This window comes from Puma concolor, chromosome E2 (assembly GCF_028749965.1).
Source record: "Puma concolor isolate L17-30 chromosome E2, mPumCon1.1.hap2, whole genome shotgun sequence".
NCBI classification, from domain to species: Eukaryota; Metazoa; Chordata; class Mammalia; order Carnivora; family Felidae; genus Puma; species Puma concolor.
In genome coordinates, this window is record NC_141681.1 from 7,146,909 (window position 1) to 7,173,909 (window position 27,001).

Genomic DNA, 27,001 nt, shown 5'->3' on the forward strand with positions numbered 1-27,001 from the left:
AGAGCGACGTCTCCTCCTAGTGGTGACAATTTGACTTAGGGAAGGTGCAGAGGCATAAGATAATTACTATAAGTGAATTTATACGGCAGAGATCTGGAGGGTCGAGGGACCAAAGGATTTCTTTCTTCCCTTCTTTCTTTTTTTGAATGTCTATTTATTTATTTATTTATTTATTTATTTATTTATTTATTTTTTAAAATTTTTTTTTTCAACGTTTATTTATTTTTGGGGGACAGAGAGAAACAGAGCATGAACGGAGGAGGGGCAGAGAGAGAGGGAGACACAGAATCGGAAACAGGCTCCTGGCTCTGAGCCATCAGCCCAGAGCCCGACGCGGGGCTCGAACTCACCGACCGCGAGATCGTGACCTGGCTGCAGTCGGACGCTTAACCGACTGCGCCACCCAGGCGCCCCGAATGTCTATTTATTTTAATGAGAGCGTGGGAGCGGGAGAGGGGCGGAGAGAGAGGGAGACACAGCATCTGAAGCAGGCTCCAGGATCCCCCGAGCTGTCAGCACAGAGCCCGACACGGGGCTCGAACGAACCGTGAGATCATGATCTGAGCCGAAGTGGGACGCTTCACCACTTAACTGCTTAACCACTTAACTGACTGAGCCACCCAGGCGCCCCCAAAGGGATTTCTAAAGGTGGGGGTGGGAGGGGGCTTTCCTGAAGCCTGACCCCCCCCCCCCCCCCCCGCATGCCCTGGGGATGTGCGGGTGGGGGAGCGGCTGGCCTACCTCCGGTTGCACTTCTCCTGGTACAGTTGGAGCTGGTTCTCGTTGACGTTGAACTCTTTCACGAGGGCATCCCGGTTGGCATTGCGCAGATTCTGGTGTGTGTCGTACAGGAACAGCTGGTTGTTCAGCTCTTCCTGCCGCCTTCGCAGCTGGCGGCAGGAGGAGTAGAGTTCCTCTTCACTCTCCTGGAGGGAAGGAGCACACAGCGATGGGGTGGGGCTCGGCATCTTAGCAGAGGGCCAAGAGGGAGCAGGAGGCACAGAAGGTTTGCAGCTGGGATTAGCCCAGAAAAACACAGAGCCCATTTTCACCAAAGATAAAACTCACAATCATTTATTCCAGTGGAAGCAAGCAGTTTGAAAAACGCTTGTTCACGATGAAGGGTGGCTTTGCTGTGAAACGCGGAGTAGTAACTTACACTGGCCCCCGATCCCAGGGCAGGTACATCTGTGCATTCTGCATGGGCTCCTGGTCCCTACCTGAACGCAAAGGGTCTGAGTCGCTGCGTGCCTAACGTGGAACACAGCAGGGAAGGGGGAGAGGTGCCTAAGGGAAGCGGGAGCCAGCACATCACTGAAGCCTTTAAAAAGCAAGGTCACACACTACAACACGGAGGAACCCTGAAAACGTTAAAGAAGCCGGTTCCAAAAGACCACAGCCCTTGATTCCATTTATACGACGTGTCCAGAATGGGTAAATTCATAGAGACAGAAAAGGGGTGGTTGCCTGGGGGGGGGGGGGTGTGGAGTCAGTGGAGATAGGTAATGAGCAGGAGTTTCTTTTTGGGGGTGATGACAGTGTTCTAAAGTTGATCGTGGTGACGGTTGCACAACTCTGTGAATATAGCAAAAATCAGGGAATTGTCCATCTTAAATGGGTGAATTATATGGTATATGAATCATACCTCAAAGCTGTTATCCTTGCCCCCCACCCCCAGAAAACCAAGATAGAACATAGGTTATGCCCCCCCCCCCTCCGGGGATGGCATGTGACTCAGGTCTACCCAGTAACAATGTCTCATTCCCTCTGCCCACTGCCTATGAGCATGTGACCCAAGCCAGGCCAATTAGAAGCATCCATGGGACTGTGGTTGGTGCTCTTGGTAAAAAACAAAACAAAACAAAATAAATAAATAAACCAAAAACCAAAACTTTCTCTTCTTGGGGATCAGCTGAAAGAGTGGTGAATGTTTCCAGTGGCTACTGACTCCTTTGCTATGACACACAGAAAGTTGGGAATGAAGTGAAAAGAGAGGGAAACAGAGCTATTGCATGAGCACCTGGATCCAGCCATGACTGAAGCAAAGTCTTCCCTTAGACTCTGCAGTTTTCTTACCCAAAACGTCCCCTCCATTATGCTAAGAAAAAAACTTGTAACAGGAAGGAGTTTGGATTTCAGCATGGGAGAAAGAGGATGTTTTACTTCACTGATTTTTAATTTAAAATTTTAATTTAGTATGTATTTGACCTACAATATTAGTTTCAGTTGTACAACATAGTGATTTGGCAAATATATGCATTAGGAAATGCTTACCACAGTAAGTGTAGTTACCATCTGTCACCATACAAAGTTATTTCAATATTGACTACATTTACTATGCTGTTCTTTTCATCCCCATGACTTTTAACTGGAAACGCGTACTCTTAATCTTCCGCTGTTCTGCCCATTCTCCGACTCCCTCCCCACCCCCCACCTTCTGGCAGCTACCAGTTCTGTATACTTGAGTCTATTTCTATTTTGGTTGGTTGGTTTGGTTTTTTAGACTCTACATCTAAGCGACCTCACATAGTGTTTGTCATTCTCTAACTTATTTCATGTAACGTGATACCCTCTAGGTCCAGCCATGTTGCTGCAAATGGCAAGATGTCATTCTTTTTTATGGCTCAGTACTATTCCATTCTATATATATTTTCTTTATCCATTCATCTATCCGTAGATGATACTTAGGCTGCTTCCATATCTTGGTTCTTGTAAATAAGGCTACAATAAACACAGGGGTGCATAGATCTTTTTCAATTAGTGTTTTCATTTTCTTTGGATGAATACCAAGAAGTGGGATTACTGGATTGTATGGTATTTTTTTTTTTAATTTTTTGAGGAACGTCTATACTGTTTCCACCGTGGTTGCACCAGTTTGCATTCCTACCAACACAGCCTGAGGCTTTCTTCTTCTCCAAACTCTTGCCAACATGTGCTCTTTCTGTTTTTTGATACTAGTCATTCATTCTGACAGGTGTGAGGTGGTATCTCGTTACGGTATTGACTTGGCATTTCCCTGCGTAGAGATGTTGGGCATCTTTTCATGTGTCTCTTGGCCCTCTGTATGTCTTCTTCAGAAAAGTGTATAGGTCCTCTGCCCATTTTTTAATCAGACTGTTTTTTGCCATTGAGTTGTATGAATCCAGGGGTTGCCTTTCGAGTTTTTTAATTTCCTTGGCTGTGCAAAAGCTTTTTAGTTTGATGTAGTCCCGCTTGTTTATTTTTGCTTTTGTTTTCCTTGCCTGAGTAGACAGATCCAGAAAAAACAGCGCTAAGGCCCATGACCAAAGAGTTTACTGCCTGGAGTTTAGGGGTTTTGCGGTTTCAAGACTTATATTTAGGTCTTTAATTCATTTTCAGTTTATTTTTGTGTATCGTGTAAGGAAGTAGTCCAGTTTCATTCTTTTCCATGTAGCTGTCCAGTTTTAACACATTTACTGAAAAGACTTTATCTTCCCCATTGTATATCATTGCCTACTGTGTCATATGTTAATTGACCATAAAAGCATGGTTTTATTTCTGGTTTCTCCATTCTGTTCTGTTGATCTTTGTGTCTGCTTTTGTGCCAGTACCATACTGTTTTGGTTATTGTAGCTTTGCGGTAGATCTTGAAATCTGGGATTGTGGTACCTTCACCTTCGTTCGTTCTCAGGACTGCTTTCGCTATTCAGGGTCCTTTGCGGTTCCATACAGCTTTCTAGTTTCCGTGAAAAGTGCTGTTGGCATTTTGATAGGGATTGCACTGAATATGTAGATTGCCTTGGGTAGTACGGCCATTTTAACAATATTCTTCCAATCTGAGTGTGGTGTAACTGTCCATCTAATTGTGTCATCTTCAGTTTCTTTCATCATTGTCTTACTGTTTCAGCGTAGAGGTCTTTCACCTCCTTGGTTACATTTATTTCTGGATATTTTATTCTTTATGATGTAATTTCAAATAGGATGTTTTCTTAATTTCCCTTTTTGTTAGTTTGCTATTGGTATATAGAAACACCACAGATTTCTATATATTAATTGTGTATCTTGCAACTTAGCTCATTTATTCTAATGGGTTTTCTTTTGGTGGAGTTTCTAGGATTTTCTATATATAGTAGCATGCCATCTGCAAAGCTGTACTCCCTTAGCAATCTGGATGCCTTTTCTTTTTTTTAAGAGAGAGCAAGAACAAGCAGGGGAGAGGGGTAGAGGGAGAAAGAGACAGAATCCCAAGCAGGCTCCATGCTCAGTGTGGAGCCTGATATGGGGCTCGATCCCCTGACCCCAGGGTCAGGACCCAGGACCCAGGCACCCCTAACATGGACGCCTTTTATTTTCTTGTCTCATTGCTGTGGCTAGGAATTCCAGTACTGTGTTGTGTAAGAGTCAACACCCTTGTCTTATTCCTGCTCTTAGAGGAAAAGCTTTTAGCTTTTCACTGTGGAGTATGATGTTAGCTGTGGGTTTGTATAGATGGGTTTTATTATGTTGAGGTATGTATGTTCCCTCTAGACCCACTTGGTTGAGAGTTTTTGTAATTAATGGGTGTTGAATTTTGTCAAATACTTTTTCTGTATCAAGATAATATGATTTTTATCCTTCATTTTATTAATGTGATGTATTACTTTGATTTGTGGATAATTTGTGAGCTACCTTGCATCGCTGAAATAAATCCCACTTGGTGAATGGTGCTTTTAATGTATTGTTGAATTCAGTTTTATAATACTTTGTTGAAGATTTTGCATCTATGTTCCTCAGGGATATTGGTGTGTAATTTCCTTTGTGTGTGTGTGTGTGTGTGTGTGTGTGTGTGTGAGTGTGTGTGTGTCTGGTTTTGGTATCAGGATAATTAATGCTGGCTTCATGGAAGGAATTTTGAAGCATTACTTCCTCTTCTATTTTTGGAATAGTTTGAGAAGGATAGGTTGCTACTCTTTTTTAAATGTTTGGTAGAATTCACCTGTGAAGCCATCTGGTCCTGAGCTTTTGTTTGTTGTGAGTTTTTGGATTGTTGATTCAACTTCATTACAAGGAATCAGTCTATTGTCTACTGTTTTCTCATTCAGTCTCGGAAGATTGTATGTTTCTAGGAATTTATTCGATTCTTCTAGGTTGTCCAGTTTGTTGGTGTATAATTTTTGGTAGTAGCCTTTTATAATCCTTTATCTCTCTGTGGTGTCCATTATAACATTCCCTCTCTGATTTTTGAGTCTTCTTTTATTCTTGAGGTATCTGGCTAAAGGCTTATCAATTTTATCTTTTCAAAGAAACAGGCCTTAGTTTCACTGATCAATTTTTGTAGTCTTTATTTCTTACTGTGATCTTTATTATTTCTTTCTATCAACTTTGGGCTTTGTGTTTTGTTCTTTTTCTAGTTCCTTTAGGTATAAGTTTAGACTGAGATTTTTTGTGTTTCTTGAGGTAGAGGCTTGTATTGCCATAAACTTCCCTCTTAGAACTGCTTTTGCTAAATCCCAAAGATTTTGAACTGTTGTGTTTCCGTCTTCATTTGTCTCAAGGTGTTTTCAGATTTCCTCTTTGATTTCTTTGTTGACCCATTGGTTATTTAGTTTCCATGTGGTTGTGTTTATTCCAATTTTTTTTTTCTTCTTATAACTGATTTCTAGTTTCATACTATTGTGGTCAGAAAAGATGTTGGGGGGATGCATGGGTGGCTTAGTTGGTTGAGCATTCAACTTCAATAAATTACTTTTTTTTTAGAGTTTTTTTTTTTAGGTTTTTATTTATTTTTGAGTCAGAGAGACACAGAGCATGAGCAGGGGAGGGGCAGAGATAGGGACACAGAATCTGAAGCGGGCTCCAGGCTCTGAGCTGTCAGCACAGAGCCCGACATGGGGCTCGAACTCACGGAGTGTGAGATCAGGACCTAAGCTGAAGTTGGACACTTAACCGACCACCCAGGCGCCCCGAGCATTCAACTTCAGCTCAGGTCCTGGTCTCACAGCTCATGGGTTCGAGCCCTGCATTGGGGATTCTGTATCTCCCTCCCTCTTCTCTGCCCCTCCCCTGCTCATGCTGTCTCCGAAAAATAAACCAAAACAAAGAAAGAGAGAGAGAGAGAAAAGAACAAATGTTGGATATGATTTCAGTTTTCTTAAATTTATTGAGACTTGTTTTATGGCGCAAAATGTGATGTATCCTGAAGATTGTTCCATGCCTCTGAAATGAATGTGTATTCTGCTGGTTGTGGATGGAATGTTCTGTATACGTCTGTTAAGTCCATCTGGTCTAATGTGTCACTCAAAGCCACTGTTTCCTCTCTCTTTTTATGTCTGGATAATCCGTTGATTTAGGTGGTGTTTTAAAGTTCTTTACTGTTTGTTTTTTTTTTTTTTTTTTTTTTTTTTTAATTTTTTTTTTTTTTCAATGTTTATTTATTTTTGGGACAGAGAGAGACAGAGCATGAACGGGGGAGGGGCAGAGAGAGAGGGAGACACAGAATCGGAAACAGGCTCCAGGCTCTGAGCCATCAGCCCAGAGCCCGACGCGGGGCTCGAACTCACGCACTGCGAGATCGTGACCTGGCTGAAGTCGGACGCTTAACCGACTGCGCCACCCAGGCGCCCCTCTTTACTGTTATTTTATTGTTCATTTCTCCTTTTATGTCTGTTAATACCTGCTTTATTTATTGAGGTTGTCCAATGTTCGGTGCATAGGTGTTTATAACTGTTATGTCCTCTTGTTGGATTGATCCCCTTATCATTATATAATGCCCTTCTTTGTCTTGTTAGTCTATTTTTTTTTTTTAGAAGTATTGCTATTGCAGTTTTTTTTTTTTCACTTCCATTTGCCTGGAGTATCATTTTCATTCCCTTAACTTTGTGTGTGTCATTACATCTGAAGTGAATCTTCTGTAGGCAGCATATAAGATGGATCTTTTTGGGGGGTGACTGGGTGGCTCAGTCGGTTAAGCATCTGACTTCAGCTCAGGTCATGACTTGATGGTTTATGAGTTCCAGCCCCAGGTCGAGCTCTGTGCTGACATCTCAGAGCCTGGAGCCTGCTTCGGATTCTGTGGCTCCTCCTCTCTCTGCCCCTCCCATGCTCATGCTCTGTCTCTGAATAATAAATCAATGTTAAAAAAAATTTTTTTAAGATATTTTTTTTTAAATCAATTCATTCACCCTATGTCTTTTTTCAACGTTTTTTTTTGTTTTTTTTTTTTTTTTTGGGACAGAGAGAGACAGAGCATGAACAGGGGAGGGGCAGAGAGAGAGGGAGACACAGAATCGGAAACAGGCTCCAGGCTCTGAGCCATCAGCCCAGAGCCTGACGCGGGGCTCGAACTCCCGGACCGCGAGATCGCGACCTGGCTGAAGTCGGACGCTTAACCGACTGCGCCACCCAGGCGCCCCTCACCCTATATCTTTTTAAAAAATGTTTGTTTCTTTATTTTGGGAGAGAGAAAGAGACAGAGAATCCCAAGGAGGCTCCACTCTGTGAGCACAGAACCTGACATAGGGCTCAATTTCATGAACTGTGAGATTACGACCTGAGCCAAAATCAAGAGTTGGAAGCTTAACAGACTGAGTCCCACAGGCACCCCTCCTATGTCTTTTGATTAGAACATTTAGTCCATTTACATTTAAGTAATTATTGATAAGTACTTATTGCCATCTTGTTAATTGTTTTCTGATTGTTTTTAGAATTCTCGTTCCTTCTTTTTTTGCTTTCTTTGTAATTTGATGACTTTCTTTAGTATTATGCTTGAATTCCTTTTTTTTTTTTTGTGTATGTTATAGGTTTTTGATTTGTGATTACCATGAGGTTCACATATGCATCCTGTCTATATAGCAGTCTATATTAAATTGGTGATCTCTTAAGTTCAAACCAAAGTTTGAACAGTCTAAAACTCCACATCTTATGTATATGACATCATATTTTACATTTTTTTTAATGTTTATTTTGAGAGAGTGTGAGCAGGGGAGAGGACTACAGGGAGGGAGGGAAGGATGGGTGCCGGGGGCAGCAGGGGTGGGGGGAGAGAAAGAATCTTAAACAGGCTTCATGCTGTCAGCACAGAGCCCAACACAGGGTTCAGTCTTACAAATGTGAGATCATGAACCATGCCAAAATCCAGAGTTGGATGCTTAACCAGCTGAGCCACCCAGGTGCCACCATTTTACATCTTTTTATTTTGTGTGTCCCTTAACTAATTTTTTTTTTATATATAGTTGATTTTCCTACTTTGTCTTTTAACCTCTGTACTAGCTTTATAAGTGACTGATCTCCTGTCTTTACTACAGGTTTGCTTTTACCAGTGAAGTTTTTCCTTTAATAATTTTCTTCTAGTTATGGGCTGGCTTTTCTTTTCCACGTAAAGAAGTCCCTTGAGGGGCACCTACATGGTTGAGTCAGTTGAGCGTCCTCCTTCTGCTCAGGTCATGATTTCACAGTTTGTGAGATTGAGCCCTGCATCGGGCTCACTGTGTCAGCACAAAGCCCACTTCGGATCCTCGGTCCCCCACTCTCTGCCCCTCCCCCACTGGCTCTGTCTCTCTCAAAAGTGAATAAGCATTAAAAAAAAAAAGTCCCTTGAACGTTTCTTATAAAACTGATTTAGTGTTGATGAACTCCTTTAACTTCTGTCTAGAAAACTCTGTCTCTCCTTCCATTCTGAATAACTTGCCAGGTAGAGTGTTCTTGGTTGTAGGGTTTTTTCCTTTTAGCACTTAGAATATATCTTGGAAACACTCCCTCTGACATACAGAGTTGCTGCTGAAAAACTCAGCTGACAGCCATATTATGGGGTTTCCCTTGATTGTAACTTTTTGCTTTTCTCTTGCTGATTTTAAAATTCTCTTTTTATCATTAACCTTTGACATTTTAATTACTGTATGTCTAGACATGGACTTCCTTGGGCTCATCTTATCTAGGGCTGTCTGTGCATCTTGCGCCTGGATGTGTTTCCTTCCGCACCTTAGCAAAGTTTTCAGCTGTTATTTCGTCAAGTTTTCTGTGCTTCTCTCTCTGGGACCCGTATCATGTGAATGTTAGGGTACCTGATGTTTCCCAAAGGTCCCTTCACCTATCCTCGTTGTTTTTTATTCTTTTTTCTATGTAGCTTGGATGCTTTCCATTACCCTGCCTTCCCCATCACCGATGTCTTGTACATCCTTCAGTCTGCGTTTGAGTCCTTCTAGTAGACTTTTCATTTCAGTTATTGTATTCTTTGCTTTTGGTTGGTTTTTACATTTTCTGTCTTTGTTAAAATTCTCCTGGAGGTCGCCCAAACCTGATGAGCATCTTTATGACCATTACTTGAAACTCTTTACCAGGGAGACTGCTAATCTCCATTCCATTGAGTTCTTTTTCTAAGGTTTTATCTTGTTCTCTCATTTGGAATATATTCCTCTGCCTCATTTTGTCTGACTCTCCGTGTTTGTTTCTATGTATTTACGTAAGTCAGCTACATCTCCTGGTCTTGAAAGCAGCGGCTTGACGTAGGTATATCGTGGGGCGCAGTAGTGCAATGGCCCGCGGTCACAAGAACCAGGAGCTCCAGGGGTGTCTCCTGTGTGGGTCTGCATATGCCTTCCTGTTGTGACTGGGCCTGCCTCCCCCTCCCCAGGAGTCAATTTGGAGGGGCTCTGCCCCCTGCATGTGGCAGGGTGGTACTTGCGGGGGGTCGGGGGCACCTGCTGGGGTGGGTCTGCCGGGCAATGCCTAGGTGGGGTGAATGGTGTTAGCAACGTAGATAGAGAGTGTCACAAGTGGCTCCCACCAGCATCCTGCCAGCTGGGCTGCAAGTAAACTGGCATCTACTGGCACTTTGATTCCTAGAGACAACTCCAGATCCTTGGTCTTCCTGCACATGCCCTAAAATTAAGAACTCTCTCGTGCGTCACCCAGGTGCTTTCCAGCTGCTGCCTGCGTGCTGGGCCTCAGACAGTAATACGGCACCATGGCCCTGGAAGAACGGAGTCTGCTTCCTATAGCCCTCTGGCTCTCTTTGAGTTGAGCTGCACTGATGTTCCGAGCCAGCTGGGGGGTGGGGGGTGGGGGGCTCATTTTCCCAGTGCCGGTCCCCAGGAGTTCCTCACGTGGGGCTCGATTCCCTTGCTCCTCAGGGATCCCCTCTGTGCCTGTGATCTCCCCTCCTGCTTCTGGGCTGCTGCACTGGGGGTCTGGTTCCCAGCCTTGTCTCTGTCCCTCTCACCCTTCTTGCTGTGACATTTTCTTAAGTATTTGGCTGCGGACAATCCGCTCTGCCAGGCTTCGGGTCATTTTCCGAGTGTTTCATCGTATGTAGTTGTTGTCCCAGTGTGTGCATGGGAGGAGGTGAGCTCACGATCCTCCTCCTACATCATCTTCTGACTGTTGTAAAAGCCTGGCTACTCAGGAGGTCAGGCTGTTGTCGGCTGCTATTACTGATGGAGTAGCTCAAGTGAGACCCTCTGGTGCTAGAAAAACATGCATCAGTATGCACGAATGGGTTTTTCTTGTCATTTTTACAAAACACGGACTCAGGCCATACCTTGCTCTGCAGATAGTTTCCCCACCCTAACAACCTAACAAAACATCATGGCTATCCCCAAGGATAACAGGTACAAGTCTGACTTTGGAGAGTGGGGAGAGCAATGGCGAAGGTTATTCTGGCCCCCTGGGAAAGTACAGAGGAGACAAACAGGACAGTCTTTCCATGGGGAGCGGAGGAGAGGAGGACAATGCTCGTGACTCTCCGAGGCATCACGTGAGGCCCTGGGAAGAGTCACTAATGACCCTACTTAAATTTATGCCTTTCCCCAAGGAGACCTGCTTTCCTTCCTGTTAAGAATAAAGCAGAAAAGAAACTGCACTAACGTGTTAATTGAGCTCTCTTCACCTTGTCTCTACCCAGAATAAAACAATTTCTCTTGCTTTCATGTATATAATGACTTTTGTTCAGGTGAAGTTCAAAATGCACGTCTTCTACTAATACTGCTATGCTCACGGACCCTGATCTCATTTCCTGAATCCCAAAGCATTCATAGCTATGTTCTATCTATATACATATACACATATATATGTATATATACATATATATACACACACATGTATGTATATATGGAGCACTGGGCACTGAATTATACAACAAACATTCAGAAAAGTATGTAAAACATCTGTACTGTTTAATGAATAACTATAAACAGCTGTGGAGATGCCGAATAGGAAATAGAGCGTTGCCTGCCCCGTGTGCCCTTCCTGATAGAGATTCCCTCCTTCCCTCTCAGAACTTTGGGGTTATTATTTCCTGCATTTATCTGAGCCTGAGTTTTCACACAAAAATTTAGTCTTTGAAGTCTATATAGTTTTTTCTGTTTTCTAAGGTAGTTTACGGATTTCGTGGGCCACTAATGCTTCTTGCTTTGTATTCCTTCTGGCTTAAGGACGTCGGTAGTTCTTTTAGCAAAGGTTTATTAGTACTCCGTTGGCTGTCTTGGTAGCTCTGAAAAAGACCTTCATGTTGCCCTCACTCTTGAATGGTAATTATCAGGATACAGGGCATCTAGAGTTGCAGCTGTGTGTTTTAAGTGTTTTCAAGAGATCCCTTAGTCTTTACGTTGCTGTTGTTATAGAGGGGAATGCTAGTATGGTCTGTCAATCCTTTACAGAATCCTTTATAGGGAACCTATCTTTCCATTTTTATGATTTTCCCTTTACTCTGGTATTCTGCCTGTAAGAGTCTATATGTGCATCTATATACTGCTGTTTATTGCTGGAGGACCTTTGCCTCTTCAATGGTGGGAGATTTTCAATCATCAACATTTAAAAAAAATTTTTTTTAGTGTTTATTTTTGAGAGAGAGAGAGCATGATCAGGGGAGGGGCAGAGAGAGAGAGGGAGACACAGCATCCAAAGCAAGCTCCATGCTCCGAGCTGGTAGCACAGAGCCTGATGTGGGGCTTGAACCCACAAACCGCGAGATCATGACCTGAGCCGAAGTTGGACGCTTAACCAACTGAGCCACTCAGGCGCCCCCAGCCATCATCATTTCAGATATTTTACGCTGGAGCTTTTCATTTTGTATTTTTATTTTTCACCCTTTTTGTACTTTCATCTTGTCTTGCAGTTTGAAAGCAAATTCCCCAACACGGTCTTCATATCCGCAAATTCTTTCCCTAATGGTATCCATTCCAGAACTTCCCACTTAATAAGCTTTAAAAAATTTTTTTCAAGATTTTTCCAACTGTATTTCCAGGATTTCTAATTGGCCCTCCCATTCCCACATGTGCTTAATTGTGAAAAGGACAGTTCTTTTTTAAATGCATGTACCCATTGGGTTCTCGCTTTAAAAAATTTTTTTTTTCAAAGCTATTTTCAGATTCATTGGGTGAATCCTTTTGCTTTTACATTTGTCGGATTTTCCTCAAGTGCTCTAAAAAAATTTTTTAAAGTAGGCTCTGTGCCCAGTGTGGGGCTTAAACTCACAACCCTGTGATCAAGACCTGAGCTAGGAGGCGGACTCCTTGATTTCAGCTCAGGTCTTGATCTCACAGTTCGTGGGTTCAAGCCATGTGTCATGCACCACACTGTCAGCAGAGTCTGCCTGGGATTCTCACATTTATTTCTGTATTTACCTCTCTGTATATATTTTTAAAAATGATTTTATATTGATAACTCTGGTTCCCATGAGACAATTTTGGAAGGGTCTGTGTATATTTCTACTTGGTCAAGTGGTGGTTATAAGCTGTACACCTTTCTTATTTAAATGTCATTAATGTGTTACAGTTTTTGTCGATACCATGAATGAGATTACCTATCTGTCCCCATCTCCCACCACGCATTTCCAACTGTTCTTTCTAGAATAAAGTGGTTAGGTACTAAATACAAAACTCAGTGACCTTAAAATTGGAGTCTTTGTTTAGATGTACAGCCATATTTGTGAATGGAGATAATGAGTATAAATTGTGGTAAAGAGGTAAAATCATTTGGTGACATGTGTGGCATTTAGTGACTTACGTTTTTCTCACTAAATGAGTTGCCAAACCATCCTTGCATTATTGGGATAAACTATTCAATTGTAACATTCGTCCAGTAAATATCTGGAAGTGACTTGCTAATTTTTTAAAGAATTTACCTATGACTCTGAGGGGAAGAGGAGGGAAAGGTGTACCATCTTTCTCCAGTTTCTTCAGGAAATTAATTGGAGCATTTCTATTTGTTGACCTCCGTGGATTAACATTAGAATTGTATTCTTGGGACACCTGGGTAGCTCGGCCAGTGAAGCTTCCGACTCTTGATTTGTGAGCTTGACCCACACATCAGGCTCTGTGCTGACAGTGCAGAGCCTGCCTGGGATTCTCTCTCTGTCCCTCCCCAGCTCGTGCTGTCTTCCTTAAAAATAAGTAGTTTTAGAAAATTAAAAAAAAAGAATGATGGTCTTGAAATTCATGTAGAACTTGGCTTTAAAACCATCTGAATGTAACTCCTGTTTTACCTGAGAGCTGTTTCAGTGCTCTGGGACTTTGTGAATCTTGTATTGCTTCTTGAAACAATTTTAGGCTGTTTACATTCTTCAAGGCAGTCACCCATTTGCCCTAGTTTACAAATGTATCTTCTCAGTTGGGGGGTCATTCTCCCTTTCAGTATTTTCTCTGGTATTGTCTTTGTTCTTCCCTCCTTTATTAAGCAGGCCAGGAGTTTATGTCCTTGATCTCTTCAGTGAATCAACATCTGTTTTTTCTTCTTTTAGATTTTGCTCAGTTGGCTTTTATCTTTATTTTGTTCCTATTTTATTGGTATTCAAAACTTTTTTGAGACGAACAGTGCATGCATTTTCAGTCTTCCCTGTGGTTTGAGGGCACGCGTTTTTCTTTTCAAAATATAGTTACAGCATAAATAGTTTACTGCTGTTCTCACCAACTCATGAACTCGTTCTTTCTTTGTGACCAGGTATGAAATCAAGTTTGAGAAACCGAAGGATAAACAGTGTCTGTTATCTGCTGCAGTAGGACAGAGTCGTGTATCTCTGAAATCAAGCTGGTTGGGATTAGCTTGATCATCTGTCCTTGATTTTTTTTGTTTTAATCAGGTAATCTGTGTAGGAACCTTTGGTTGATATGTGGAGGCACCGTCCCCGTTTCCTAATTAAACCCCCAGGACTCTCCCGTCCAGTTGTAAACCAACTATCATTCCACACCGCTCCTCTTAATGCTCGTTGATACTTCTGTGTATGTGCAGCCCCAGCAAGCACATCTTCGGCACTTTTGATTGTAAATTGTACTGTGAGATTAATTATTTCTTGCAGTAACTCTTCCATTCCGGGGGGGGTAATTTTTGGGTAACCTTTCCTTCCTCATGCAATACCCATTGGTTTTAGGCTTATTTCCTGTAGACAAGCAGTTAGATTTTTTTTTTTTCTTTTATAATAGGAGGATTGAGCCCATTCACTGAATCAAATATATTCTACCCTTCCCTTTTGAATCCTATACATTTTTACTCTTGGTCACGTTTCTGTTTCATTTTTCTAATGATCCTAATTAAACTTAATTCTGATATTTCAAGGCAAAAAAAATTGAACGCCCCTCTTACAAGATGTTTTATGTGCCTACTGAACCCCCAGGCATCAAAGTCAAAACTTTTCAGGACACCTTTTTTTTTTTGGTTTTGTTTTAATGTTTGCTTATTTTTGAGAGAGAGAGAGTGTGTGAGCAGCAGAGGGGCAGAGAGAGGAGACACAGAATCCGAAGCAGGGTCCAAGCTGTCAGCACAGAGGCTGTGGGGCTCGAACTCACGAACCGTGAGATCATGACTTGAGCCGAAGTTGGACGCTCAACTGACTGAGCCACCCAGACTCCCCAGGACACCCTGATTTTACCTCTCAGCTCCAGGGTTTTCATATGTTTATTATTTTCGATTCCAGACTGGCACAAAATTTTTCATAGTGTTATTTGATTCAGGGACCCTGGTACTTAAAGAGACTTACACTCTAAAGTGTACCTGTGTTGCGGAATTAATTCCTTTTCTTCATCTATCTATCTAGAACATCGATTCAGGTGCTCTCCTGAGGTTCCTAAGACCTTGCATATCCACAAATACATTTCTGTTGCCTTGACATGCTGGTGGCCGTTTGCGGAGTTCTTCAGTCCTCCTAGTGCCGAAGACAAGTCTGATGTTAGCTTTATTTGATTTTCTTAGTAGATAACTTGGTATGTTGGGAAGTCTTTTTATTCTTCCTTGGAATTCACACATTTTATAGGCAAACTTCGGATATCATGGGTGTGGCTCCAGGCCACCACAATGAAGCAAATATTGCACTAAAGCAAATCACATTATTTTTTTGGTTTCCCGGTACGTATAAAAGTTATGCTTGTAGTCTAGTAAGGGTGTGATAACGCGTATGCATCTTAATGGGGTTTTTTGGCCACAAAATTTTTAAATTATCTGAGATTTCAGTGACTCACAGTCTTCTGGCTGGTGGAGGGTCTTGCCCGGATGCCGGCAGCTGCTGGCCGAGGGGGGTGGTGGTGGCTGGGGCAGTTTCCGAAGACAGCGATGAAGTCTGCTGCCCTGACGGACTCTGCGTTTCACTGGATCACGTGGAGGCCACTGTAGGGTCATCAGCTGGCTTGATTTCAGTGTTGTGTCTCAGGGAGAGAGACAGAAGGTGGCCGACAGGTGGAGTAACAAGGACGCACACAACCTTGCCGTCCTTCTAAGCGTGTGGTTCAGGCGGCTCCGAAACAACTAAAATAGTAACATCAAAGATCCCCATCAAAGAAGTTTGAAATATGAGCCAAAACGTGGCAGAGACAGGAAGTGAGCAAATGCCTTTTGGAAAAATGGTGCCACTAGCCTTGCCTGACACAGGGTTGCCACAAACCTTCGATTGGTTAAAAAAAACAAAAATGCGGTATCTGCAAAGCACAATAAAACAAGGTGTGCCTGTGCTAGAACCCAGCACAGTGTGCTTTTGATTTGTCCCTTTGGGAATCAAGGAAACCTTTTCAAGCAGCAAAGAAGAGAAAGTTCCGTCTGTTCACTTTCGTTGATAGCTCCCTACCCATCTGTTCCGCTTTGTTCGTGGGGACATGCTTGCCTGTAGGTGTTTTGCATCCGTTCTCTGAGGCTGTCATGGTGGCATTGTTCTGGATTGCGAGACTTTTCTTGAAATTGTTTTTTTGTTTTTGAGACCGTGGGGGGCGGGGGGGAGAATTTTATGTAGGAGCTCAGCATGGGGCCTGAGGCAGGGCTCGATCCCACAACCCTGGGATCATAACCTGAGCTGAAATCAAGAGTCGGACGTTCAACCGACTGAGCCCCCCAGGCGCACTTGGATTGTGAGACACTTCCTCCGTGTTATATCTCCGGTCACTAACGCAGATCTCTGTTATATGCTGAATATCTAAATTCAGGAAATGAGGTTTTAATTTCAAATTCCAGGAAGTCTTTTTCAGCGCTCTATTTAGATATCCTCGAATGCTCTTAGGACTCGGATGTTGGGCTCCTCTTTGGATACTTCAGATGGCTCTACTTGAACTGCCAGCCACCTGTACCATGTGTCCACCTGGGTCCGTCTTCCTCTTACTGCCGGGCAGTGGCTTTGTCTTTTTCACTTCACACTCATGGTTTTGTAGTTCAAATCGCATCCGGCTGTTGGGCCTTCCTGATAGGCACAGAAGTCTCTGCTCTTTGGGGTCAGACTGGCACACGTTAGCTGTTGAGGCCCAAGGAGGGCCTTCCCAAGTGTAAGGAAATCTTGCCCATCCTCAGACACCGTGACTGGCTTAGCTGCAGGGTGCAGCTCCCGGTCCGGGGTCTCTCGCGTGTGTGCTGAGCTCTTCCGCATAGAGATCCACACCTCTCTTCCTGCCAAGCCCTCGCTGGGAACCATGGCCTCCTGGTCGTTCCAGCCCAACACCTGAACCCCTACCCAGCCCCATCCACCCCAGGATCAGTAATCAGAGACCCCAGGTCCTGCCAGCCTGCCCACCGATGGCGACTAGGAGGAGTACCTCAAGCTTTCATACTTGCTCCCGTCCTATTCGGAATCTCACGAGTTTAAATCATTTGAGTGGAAGCCCTTCTCAGTGGCACAATGGATAGGATACATCAACTGAAAAGAAACTACTTTGAGAGAACAATTCAACATGCATCCAAAATGTGTTTTTTTTCCCCTTTCTGATCTGGTATTCCATTATTAAATGTCTAGCCCCAGGAAATAATTTGTAATCAAAAAAGGTTATATGAAGCCCTTCATTATTTATAACGTAAAAAGCTGCAAACAACCTCCTTGTCCATCAGTGGGAGAATGGCTAAGCGAATGAGAAACCCATACCTGATCAAACAGGCATTAATGGCTTTGAAAATCCTAACAACATTGAAAAATGCTCCTGTGAAGTCGATAAAGGGCACGTGTTCATGCGTATTACATGAATCCAACGATGGCTATATCAAATCTGCCAAAATGCTACCTGTGGTTATGGACAGGTTGCTTAATGGAATTTTTCCAACCTCCCTTCCTTTGTTTTACTACTTTTCAAGTGTAATAAAATAGTGTTGAAAACACATCTTATAAACCATATATATAGCTAACAGGGCAAAGGACTGAGGATTGATCAAGCAATTGTGATGTGTAAATGGCTTCTTCAGAAGAAGCTTCAAGTGCTCACCGACTATTTTCTGGAGCTTTAAACTCCATCAAGCCCTCACCGGATCAATCACTGGCTCAGAGAAGTCTTCTGCAAAGCTATTTACCAGAGTCTCTCCCTGGCAGGACAGAGGATACGGTGATAAATAGAACAAGGTTTGACCTTGAACAATGAGAAAGCCCAGGTCTACCAAACAACCCAGCTCAGCTCCCCAGAGACTCCTCGTCACCGTGTGATTCCGCATCACCGAATGGCACCTGTGAGCGCCTCAGAACCAGGTGACAGATGTGGAATTCAATAAAAGCTCAAAAACCAGCAGCTAAAATGAGGTTTGCACATACTCTGACAACTTCTCTGCCAAAACTCCTTCAGAGAGCAGATCTCTGCAAGTTAACGTTCCCCTTGGTGCCCCACACGATGCCCTCACTCCCCACCGCATCCCTAACAGCACCCACGTGGGAGGCTTCCCCCATAGAGAAAGTAAATCTAGAGGAGGGCATTTTCTTTTAAATGTACTAAGTTTCTCTGCTGTTGGTATTACCAAATTATTTATAATGTTTCCAAGTTGTTTATAACAGCTTTGCCGAGCATGGTCTAGACCAACGTGGCCCTACCATCATCTGAAGCCCAGTTTATCACATTGTTTGTCCATGAAATGTCTGCAGATGGCCTTTTATGCACATGTGTTCCCCAGGCAACAGCATCCCAGATCCTTCTGTGGGGTGGGGAAGGTAAGCCTGACTAAGCCAGGGGTCTTCATGCTTATGTATTCCAGGTTTTATATTTCTACCATCCTGCTTCAATAAACTGACCCCGTATCTGGCAATAAGTCCTAAGAAAATAACACTGAATTAAAGGAGGAAAAGGAGAGGCACATAAAGAATTTCATGAAAGCCTTACTTGCAAGTGGACTCCATGTAAACGACCAATTTGGTAATCTATGGTCCATCCATTCAGTGGAAAAATGCTGTTAAAGATTAGGTAATAGTATGAAAAGTGTTTAGAATTTCACTTAGAGCCGTTCTCAACAAGGACAGTTTTGCCAACCCGGGGACATGTTGGGTGGCTACACAAGGGGCAGGGATGCTGCTGAACTTTCTAAATGCAGAGGACAATTTCCTCCACAAACCTCTGGCCCCAAAGTTAAGAAACCTGCTTTAAAAAAGAAATACACATGGACGCACGGATTTGTAGTAGTATCATTTACATAAAGGCGGCATTGACCTAGGAAGTGAAGGAGTCAAACAGACCAAATGCCAACATTATCTAGTCCTCTTCCCCCAGATTATAAAACTAGTTTCCACAGTCTGGGCTCTGTGTGTGTTTAGGTAAACAAAATCATGTATTCTGGCTGAGGTCTTTTAATGGACTTAAAGAACTCAGTCTTATTGGTGATAAATTGACAAATGCGTAATTCATTCTAAAAGAAGAGCCATTTAATTAAGTCTTGGGTATTCTCAACAAGGACCTATGACGGACTCAGGTGCCCTTTCGGGACCCAGCCTTGCAATCACAGTAACAATCATGAAAGGTGATTTTCTGATCCATAACCGAAGGGTCAAGCGAAAACGACAGTTCGTGTCAATGTTTACTTTGACAGAGTCTGAAGCACTGCCATTTAAACTTTGTTTGAAAATGGGAAACTTTGCACCATCCATCGCCTTACCCTTTCCAGGCACAATTCTGTCATCGTGAGCTTATTTTACACCAACACAAGTGATGTCTTTGGCTGTCAGGGAGGTTCTCTGGCCCCCAACTACTGTGCCTGTTCAGTGTCCGCTTCCTGCTTTTAGTGCTTCCTGTCTGTCTTTCCTTATGTTTGCATCCTGTTCCATTTCCATGTTTATAAAATGCTCTGAAGTGGAAAACTATCAAGGTTGCAGAAACTGAATGTTAAGGCAGACAGCTATGCAGAAAAGCCTAACGTTCTCTCCTCTGAGTCGCGTTCATGAATTTTTACTGCATGGACTATGGCTACAGCTGTTAAAAGGCATCTCCACCCCTGCCATCCTCCCTTCCCCATTGGATGGTTCTCAGCTTTATTCTGGAAGTTGCCTAATAAGCAACTTCCAAAACAACAAATTAGAGGCTGTGATTTCTGTACCCAGAGAACAACCAGGATGAGAAATCAAGATGAAAATCCTGGGGCGGTGACCAAGCCCACCTCAGCCTGCTGGGGTCCAGAACCAGGGTTGTTCTAGGCTATCCGAAGAGGAGTGGGGTGACCACACACTCAACCCGTTCATGCTGGGTTTTGTGGTAGGGAGAGGGAAAGATTTGGTGAGATTGGGTTGGCCACATCGTGGGTTCTCGCAAAAACACATGCCAAGTGGCTTTCATTCTATGGGAGAGGCTGTCAAGACGATTTTAAAGCTCCAAAATCACACATCCAGATATTCTCTAACCATCGAGGGAGACATAAACTATCACACACTGGTGCTGCATCCAGTGAGGCCAAGCCCTTCCCACCAAACCTCCCTAAACTGGTTCATCAAAGAAGAGGCTAAGGATCTTCAAGGTCTTGGCAAAAGGACCAGGAAGGCAGGCTCCTCCAGCAGCAAAGAGAATGACAAAAGCAGTGCCTATCACTGTGAACTCCTCTCCCCAGCACTGGCCACGACAAGGCCTCGGTGGATGCTGTCAGACCTTCTGAAGGGACTCCCAAGGACCCAACAGGTGGGGAAAGGCCCCCAGAAAGGATGAGCTTCTCTAGAAGAGCATTGTCTTGCCTGACTCTACTGGCTGAAACATAACTATAAGGAACTTCCAACGAGCTTCACCCTTTCCAACTACAAGATCTACTCAAAGAACCGTACTGCATTCTCCAAGAGGGAAGGTTGCTGGAAGGAAAAACCTGGGGTGGCTGCGGGATTCTTGTGTGATGGGCGTGTCTGGCTGGATAATGCCCAACGGGTTTAAGTCCATCTACCAGCCGTACGCACAGGCCATTTCCACCCCACCCGGTGTTCACTCACCAGGACTGGCTGCATCTCACAGAACACCAGGAGGGAAGCCAGCTCGATATCTTCACTGTACCCATTCTTCAGAGGAACAGATCTGAATCCTGTGGAACGGAAAGATCATGCAAAGGGAGGCCATTCATATCAGACCTTGGCGTTCTCAGGCGTAGCCAGGGCTAGGGTGTCCAAGTAGCAGACAGGGGAGTGTCCCAAGCTGGGGGCTGACTTTATGGAAACCAGAGGTCCCATCCTGATGGTTAGGGACATGGGCTCAGGAACGCAGCCCTCACAGACAGGCCCGCACAGAGAAGGGGGTTAAAGATTCATGCAGAAATGAAAATGAATCACTCAAGAGAAATCAAAACCTCCTGAACATCACACACTGAATGTAGAGTGACTGCAGCGATGCTTCACATTCTTGAATACTCCTGAGGCCAAAAGACTCAAAGGAGTAAAGCTTCCTTCACAACCCCTCCCTTCATGTCTGCTGCTAGGAGGGGGAGGGGGCAGTGTTTTATCTTTAAAGATTTCCAATAGGAGGAAATCTGTCCCTTGGCGATCCCGAGCAGTATTGATCCTCTGAAAGCCTTTCTCTATTTATAATTAGGACAGTCATTTAAATGTTTATTATTTAGGGGATTGTTGAGGTAGAGCTTTTTCCCCCATTAGGTAATGTTTAAGACAACACATCTCAAAAAAAAAGACAACACATCTCAAAGGCTGATCTGTTGGCTTGTTTTAGTAAGAACAAATACATACTAAAAATTAAACTCTCATTCCTACCCCCCGCATAACCCCTTATTCTAGAAGGCGCACTTTTTTAAGTAGGTTTCATGCCCCATGTGGAGCCCAACGTGGGGCTTGAACTCAACCCTAAGATCAAGACCTGAGCTGAGATCGAGTCAGACACTTAACCAACTGAGCCACCCAGCGGCCCCCGGAAGAAACCACTCTGAACCGTATCTTCCCGACATAGTCTATGGTCTTGAGTTGCTTTAAAATCACTACTGATCATACCCTAACCTAAGCAGTTCCGAACGTTACGGTTTGCATTTACACTACCTTGGAGGTTCACAATGTGGTCCTGGTTTGCCTGGAAAGCTTTTATTTGCACTCTACCCCATTCTCCAGGACAAGCAATGCCTGCATTGGGGCACTCCCTCTTCTTCCTCTTCCACCATTCAGGTTTTTGGCGTGTGTGATTATTATTATTTCTCTTGGGGAATGTTTAAAGGTACCATAGGATTCCTCTCTCTCTCGCTTCCCACTGTTGATGAGGTCATGCAAGCCTATACCTTCCCTCTCCTTCGTCCCCCTAATTTTATCATCTTTACAGGACAAGCGTCTAAATAAAATAGATGACCCCTGCCTGAACAACGTGGGTTCGAGCTGCAAGGGTCCACTTATATGCAGGTTTTTTTCAAGATGTACAGTACTGTAAATGTATTTTCTTATAACTTTTTTAAAAATTTTTTTTAATGTTTGTTTTTGAGAGAGAGACAGAGTATGAGCGGGAGAGGGGCCAAGAGAGAGAGAAAGATAAAAAATCTGAAGAGGCTCCAGGCTCTGAGCTGTCCGCACAGAGCCCGATGCGGGGCTCGAACTCCCAAGCGGTGAGATTGTGACCTGAGCCAAAGTCCGATGCTTAACCGACTAAGCCACCCATGCTCCCCTCTTGTAACTTTCTTAACGGGGTCTTTTCTCTACCTTAAGAATACAGTAGGGGCGCCTGGGTGGCACAGTCGGTTAAGCGTCCAACTTCAGCCAGGTCACGATCTCGCGGTCCGTGAGTTCGAGCCCCGCATCGGGCTCTGGGCTGATGGCTCAGAGCCTGGAGCCTGTTTCCGATTCTGTGTCTCCCTCTCTCTCTGCCCCTCCCCCGTTCATGCTCTGTCTCTCTCTGTCCCAAAAATAAATAAACATTGAAAAAAAAAAAAGAATACAGTATAAAATACAAAGTATGTGTTGACTTTGTTATCAGTAAGGCTTCCAGTCAGCAATAGGCTATTAGTAGTTAGGTTTGGGGCATCAAAAGTCATATGTGGATTTTTGACTGCTTGACAGAACGACGTCCCCCACCCCCATGCTGTTCAACTGTATTTGTGTTGCATTTTGTAACCATAATTCTTGCACAGAGGGAGACTTGGTTACAGCAAAGCTAAAATCCTATTACAAGGGCCACTTGTACACCCATCACCTACATCCTCCCGTTAACCTTTTACTCTCTTTGTTTTATCACACTTAGCCATCCCTGCATCAGGCGCACAGGTGTCATCTTACTTGGAAATATATACACAACTGTATACTTCCCCTGAATGCGTCCGCGTGTGTCTCATGGACTGGAGCTCGATACTGGTTTACAGTGCTCTTAGGATTTAAAATTTGTGCATTTCACTGTGTGTAAATTTTAAATGTCCAGTGCTCCCCTCCTTTTGACTGAACTTCCCTATCAGTTTTTTCAGTTTTTTTAAGCTTATTTATTTATTTTGAGAGGGAGAGGGAGCAGAGGAGAGGGAAAGAATCCCAAGCAGGTTCAGCTCTGTCAGGGTGGAGCCTGACGTGGGGCTCGAACTCACAAACCATGAGATCATGACCTGAGGCGAAACCAAGAGTCAGACGCCTGACTTCCTCCTCTGCAGGAAGACGCCAAATGAGCCACCCACACGTCCCTCTATCAGGGTTTTTGTTGGCTTAATTTGTCCTCTCATTTTCAAAAACCTCATGGGACATATAATCCTCAAACGGCACATATTTGAACGCATCCATTTTTTTTTATAATTGAGTGACAGTTTGAGTATAAAACTCTCAGGTGACACTTTTCCTTGCAGGATTTTGGGGACGTTGCTTTCCTTGAATAGTGAAGTGTTCTGACCTAGTCTCTCCTCCTAGGTGATGTGATTCTTTTGTTGTTGTTGTTGGTTTGCTGGTCTGTTTTTTTCCTGGCTACCCACAGAGTTCCTACAGTCCAGCCTAGAGCCCCTCCAGCTTTAATGTTATGGCAATCTTATTAAGTGCAGACTCTAACTGGAGGGCTGGGGTGGGGCCTGAAATAGAGCTGATCTGTGGACAATGTGGAAGAAATCTGTCTGGGTGTTGACCGACTGTTAGAACGTCCTGGACTGCTGACTGCTTCCTGGTATGGGGAAGGCTATCGGGTTGCCCCTGCACTCCAATGAGCGGGTGGTGCCATTCTGCTTAGAGTACATGTGCCTCCAGATTGGGAGAGGGCATGCCCTACGCCCACGCCCCCCCCCCTCCTCCTTTCAATGCCCAGGTCTCATTTCCTGAGCAGCCTTCATGCATCTTGGGGTTAGGGTGGAAAGGTGTTGCCCAGTTTCACCAAGAAACAGTGTGGTTCTGTTTTGTCCTTGTCAGCTTGGGCTGTCGCCATAGATACACAGGAAACCGGAGACATGATCTGAGGCAGGCTCAGAATTTTGGCTTATTAGGAGTAGGGGAGGCCTGCAGAGGAGGAAGGAAGTCACTCCTGGGTCTGCATCCCAGTTCTGGTCCTACAGGTGTGTGACCTTGAGCAAGTCAGTGAACAGCTCCGGGCCCTAAAGTGCTCATGCTTAAGAAGCAGAGATGATAAAACCTCTTTCACGGGACTGCTGCAAGGATTAGAGAGTTTAAGGCACAAAACACAATAAATGCTATTTTCCTTCCTTCCTGTGCTCCATCTGGCTCAAAAGCTTAAGTGCATCCCTAATGACAACGGGCAGAGTCTATTTCTGAGTTCAGAAGGCCCCCAATGCCTTATGCACAAAGGGATTGTTCACTTCATGCCTCCCTGGGACATGAATGTGCCAGAGGTCACTGGACACCACACGGGAGCAGGAGAAGGCTCCCTTCTTTAATCATCCCTGACATACTGCTCTTTGTGTTTTAAACCTCCAGGCTGGGCGCCTGGGTGGCTCAGTCGGTTAAGCGTCTGACTTCGGCTCAGGTCATGATCTCACGGTCCGTGAGTTCGAGCCCTGCGTCGGGCTCTGTACTGACAGCTCAGAGCCTGGAGCCTGTTTCAGATTCTGTGTCTCCCTCTCTCTCTGACCCTCCCCCGTTCATGCTCTGTCTCTGTCTCAAAAATAAACAAACATTAAAAAAAAAATTTAAACCTCCAGGCTAAGTCATAGAATGTTCTAGATTAATTGATACTATTTCCTGGCTGGGAAGGGAAGGTTCACTAACTCTGACCTCTCTCCATGACATCACACCCCTGTCTGTGCAGGATGGGTCCAGGGGGAGGTGGGTTAGGAACAAGCAAACGGTTACTGTAAAAAGAAGTCCATCCTAACCCTTACGTAAAAGGGCACGTTACAAAATTGCACCTTGACTGCCGGGTTTAAAGTAGTTTACAGTGTGGGCTCGCTAAGCAAGAGGGGCTGTGGAATATCAGATGCTAGGGATTTAGAGGAAACTATGAAGACGTGGTTTCTAAGTTCGGATTTGATCTACTCCTTTGCTTAGGAATTTGTTTCTGGGTGATAAGATAGGCAGCCACGCTCAGTCCTTTCCAAGTGCCACCTGAGGAGCTGCCTGAACGTGCAACTTCGGGGCCCCACCCCAGGGGAGTCGGAGCACCCCGGGATGGGCCCAGGAACCTGCATTTTCCAACCATATGCCCAGCTGGGCAAGGGCACCAGGCCGGAAATGATCCAATTTATGATGCTAAGAAAGGTAGAAACTGAGGGAATATCTGATATGTTTCAAGTTTGGAAACCTTGAAACCTTGGGATCCTTGGGGAACCGTGACCTCATGAGGACTCCAGAAGGATCTAGGGTCTTCTGTCTCATGCCTCAGAAATACCGAGGAAGGGGGAAAAGGGAATTCCACATGGAACCAGGGACTATTTGTCAAACATCACATATCAAGTCCAGCAGGAGAGGACAGAAACTGTCTACAAGAATAGCCACCTTTACAGAGCAGCATGAAACTCTGAACCCCCTCCCCGGAGGGGGGGGCGGCTATATTGCTGCTTTGTGGGGGGGGGCGGTAATGGGACTCCATTTCCTAGTTCTTAAGAGCTGGTCACATGTCCCAGCTTGGCGTGGTCACAGGCAGACCCAGTAAGACCCTTCAAGCAGCACGAAGGAGTTTGGCTCAGCATAGAAAAAAGTGGTATCAGTGGAAGAAGTCTGTCTCCTGGGGACTCTCTAGGCCTCAGGAAGAGGCAGAGCTGAGATCGTAGCTCACAGCTGCTCAGGGCCTTTTTCTTCCCCCCAGAGTGCAATGCGAGCCTGGGGGAGGGCCGGAGCTGCCCTCACCCTAAGCCCCTAGCCTTTCGGAATGAAATCAAACTACACTACCAGATGGGCAATTCCCTAATAATCCAACTTTGCACAAAGGCCTGACCGTGAAGGGGCCCAGCCTCCACACCTTCCCTGGTCTCTGTGCAAAATGGAGGCTGTCCCCATGGTAACAGCCGCATGGTCAGCGGTCCGAGCCACCCAATCAGTTTTGCAACAATTTAATACAAACCAGGAGGTGTGCTTTTTGGTTCTTTCTAAAGCCAGCAGCACAGACCAAAAACGATGCTATCCCAAACCAACCATCTCAACTAAAACATCTTCAGGGCGCCTGGGTGGCTCAGTCGGTTGAGCATATGACTTCGGCTCAGGACATGATCTCACGGTTCATGGGTTCGAGCCCCGCGTTGGGCTCTGTGTTCACAGCTCAGAGCCTGGAGCCTGCTTCGGATGCCGTGTCTCCCTCTCTCTCTGCCCCTCCCTGGCTCTCGCTTGCTCGCTCTCAAACGTTAAAAAAAAAATTTTTTTTAAACATCTTACCTGATTTGATTCCTTTGATGGGGTAAGTGGCATGAGCGAGGAAGTTGGGATCACTGAACATATCTTCCTCGTAGACCACAAAGCGCAGAAACGCGAGGTTTGGGTCATAAATTTCAAAGGTCACCTTCTCCTGTGTCGGAGCCCAAACGGGGCTTAGGCCATTGTCATCTGGAAGGAGATCAAGGCTCAGCTGAGGCCCCATTCAACCTGCCCCCTCGTGGTAAAACTGCCTCTCTGTCAGCTCTGAATCTCCTTAGCACCCTGTAAACACATATCTATGCCAAGATCTAAAAAACACTTTCTTCCCGGAAGCAGTTCTGGTAAAGCTGCTCTCATAGGTCTGGTACTTGGAGAGCAGAGAGAAGAGACCACACCCCCTTGCTACAGCAACCATCTCAGCTCCCCCGGGTATGGAAGGGGCAGGACAGCAGGAACAGGTGCATGTGGAAGAGATCACAGAGGGAAGAGCCACACTCCGCATCTGGTGAGGGAGGGGGGTCTGGAGTCGTGTGAACCAGCCTCCTGGCTGTCACCCCCTGAGAAATGCCAATGTCACGGGTACACACGTGAGTTCATCAGGCTGTCTTTTACCAGGGCCAGTGAGCCCAGGCCTTAGAAAATTGACAGTTCCTGGCTTCCACTGGAAGAGCAAGTAAGCATTTCTCTGGGCCTCCCTTCCCTCTG

General features: G+C 44.7%; 1 protein-coding gene across 1 annotated transcript in view; it reads right to left on the reverse strand.

Moving 5' to 3' along the window:
* The window catches only part of PLCG2 (phospholipase C gamma 2), a 154,877-nt gene that overhangs the window by 1,023 nt on the left and 126,853 nt on the right, over positions 1 to 27,001 (reverse strand). The window contains exons 30-32 of the mRNA XM_086688823.1: positions 26,318 to 26,485; positions 20,546 to 20,634; positions 742 to 926 (exon numbers count right to left, since the gene is read on the reverse strand). Coding sequence (XP_086544949.1) covers positions 742 to 926; positions 20,546 to 20,634; positions 26,318 to 26,485 — 442 coding nt within the window. The remainder of the gene's footprint in view (positions 1 to 741; positions 927 to 20,545; positions 20,635 to 26,317; positions 26,486 to 27,001) is intronic.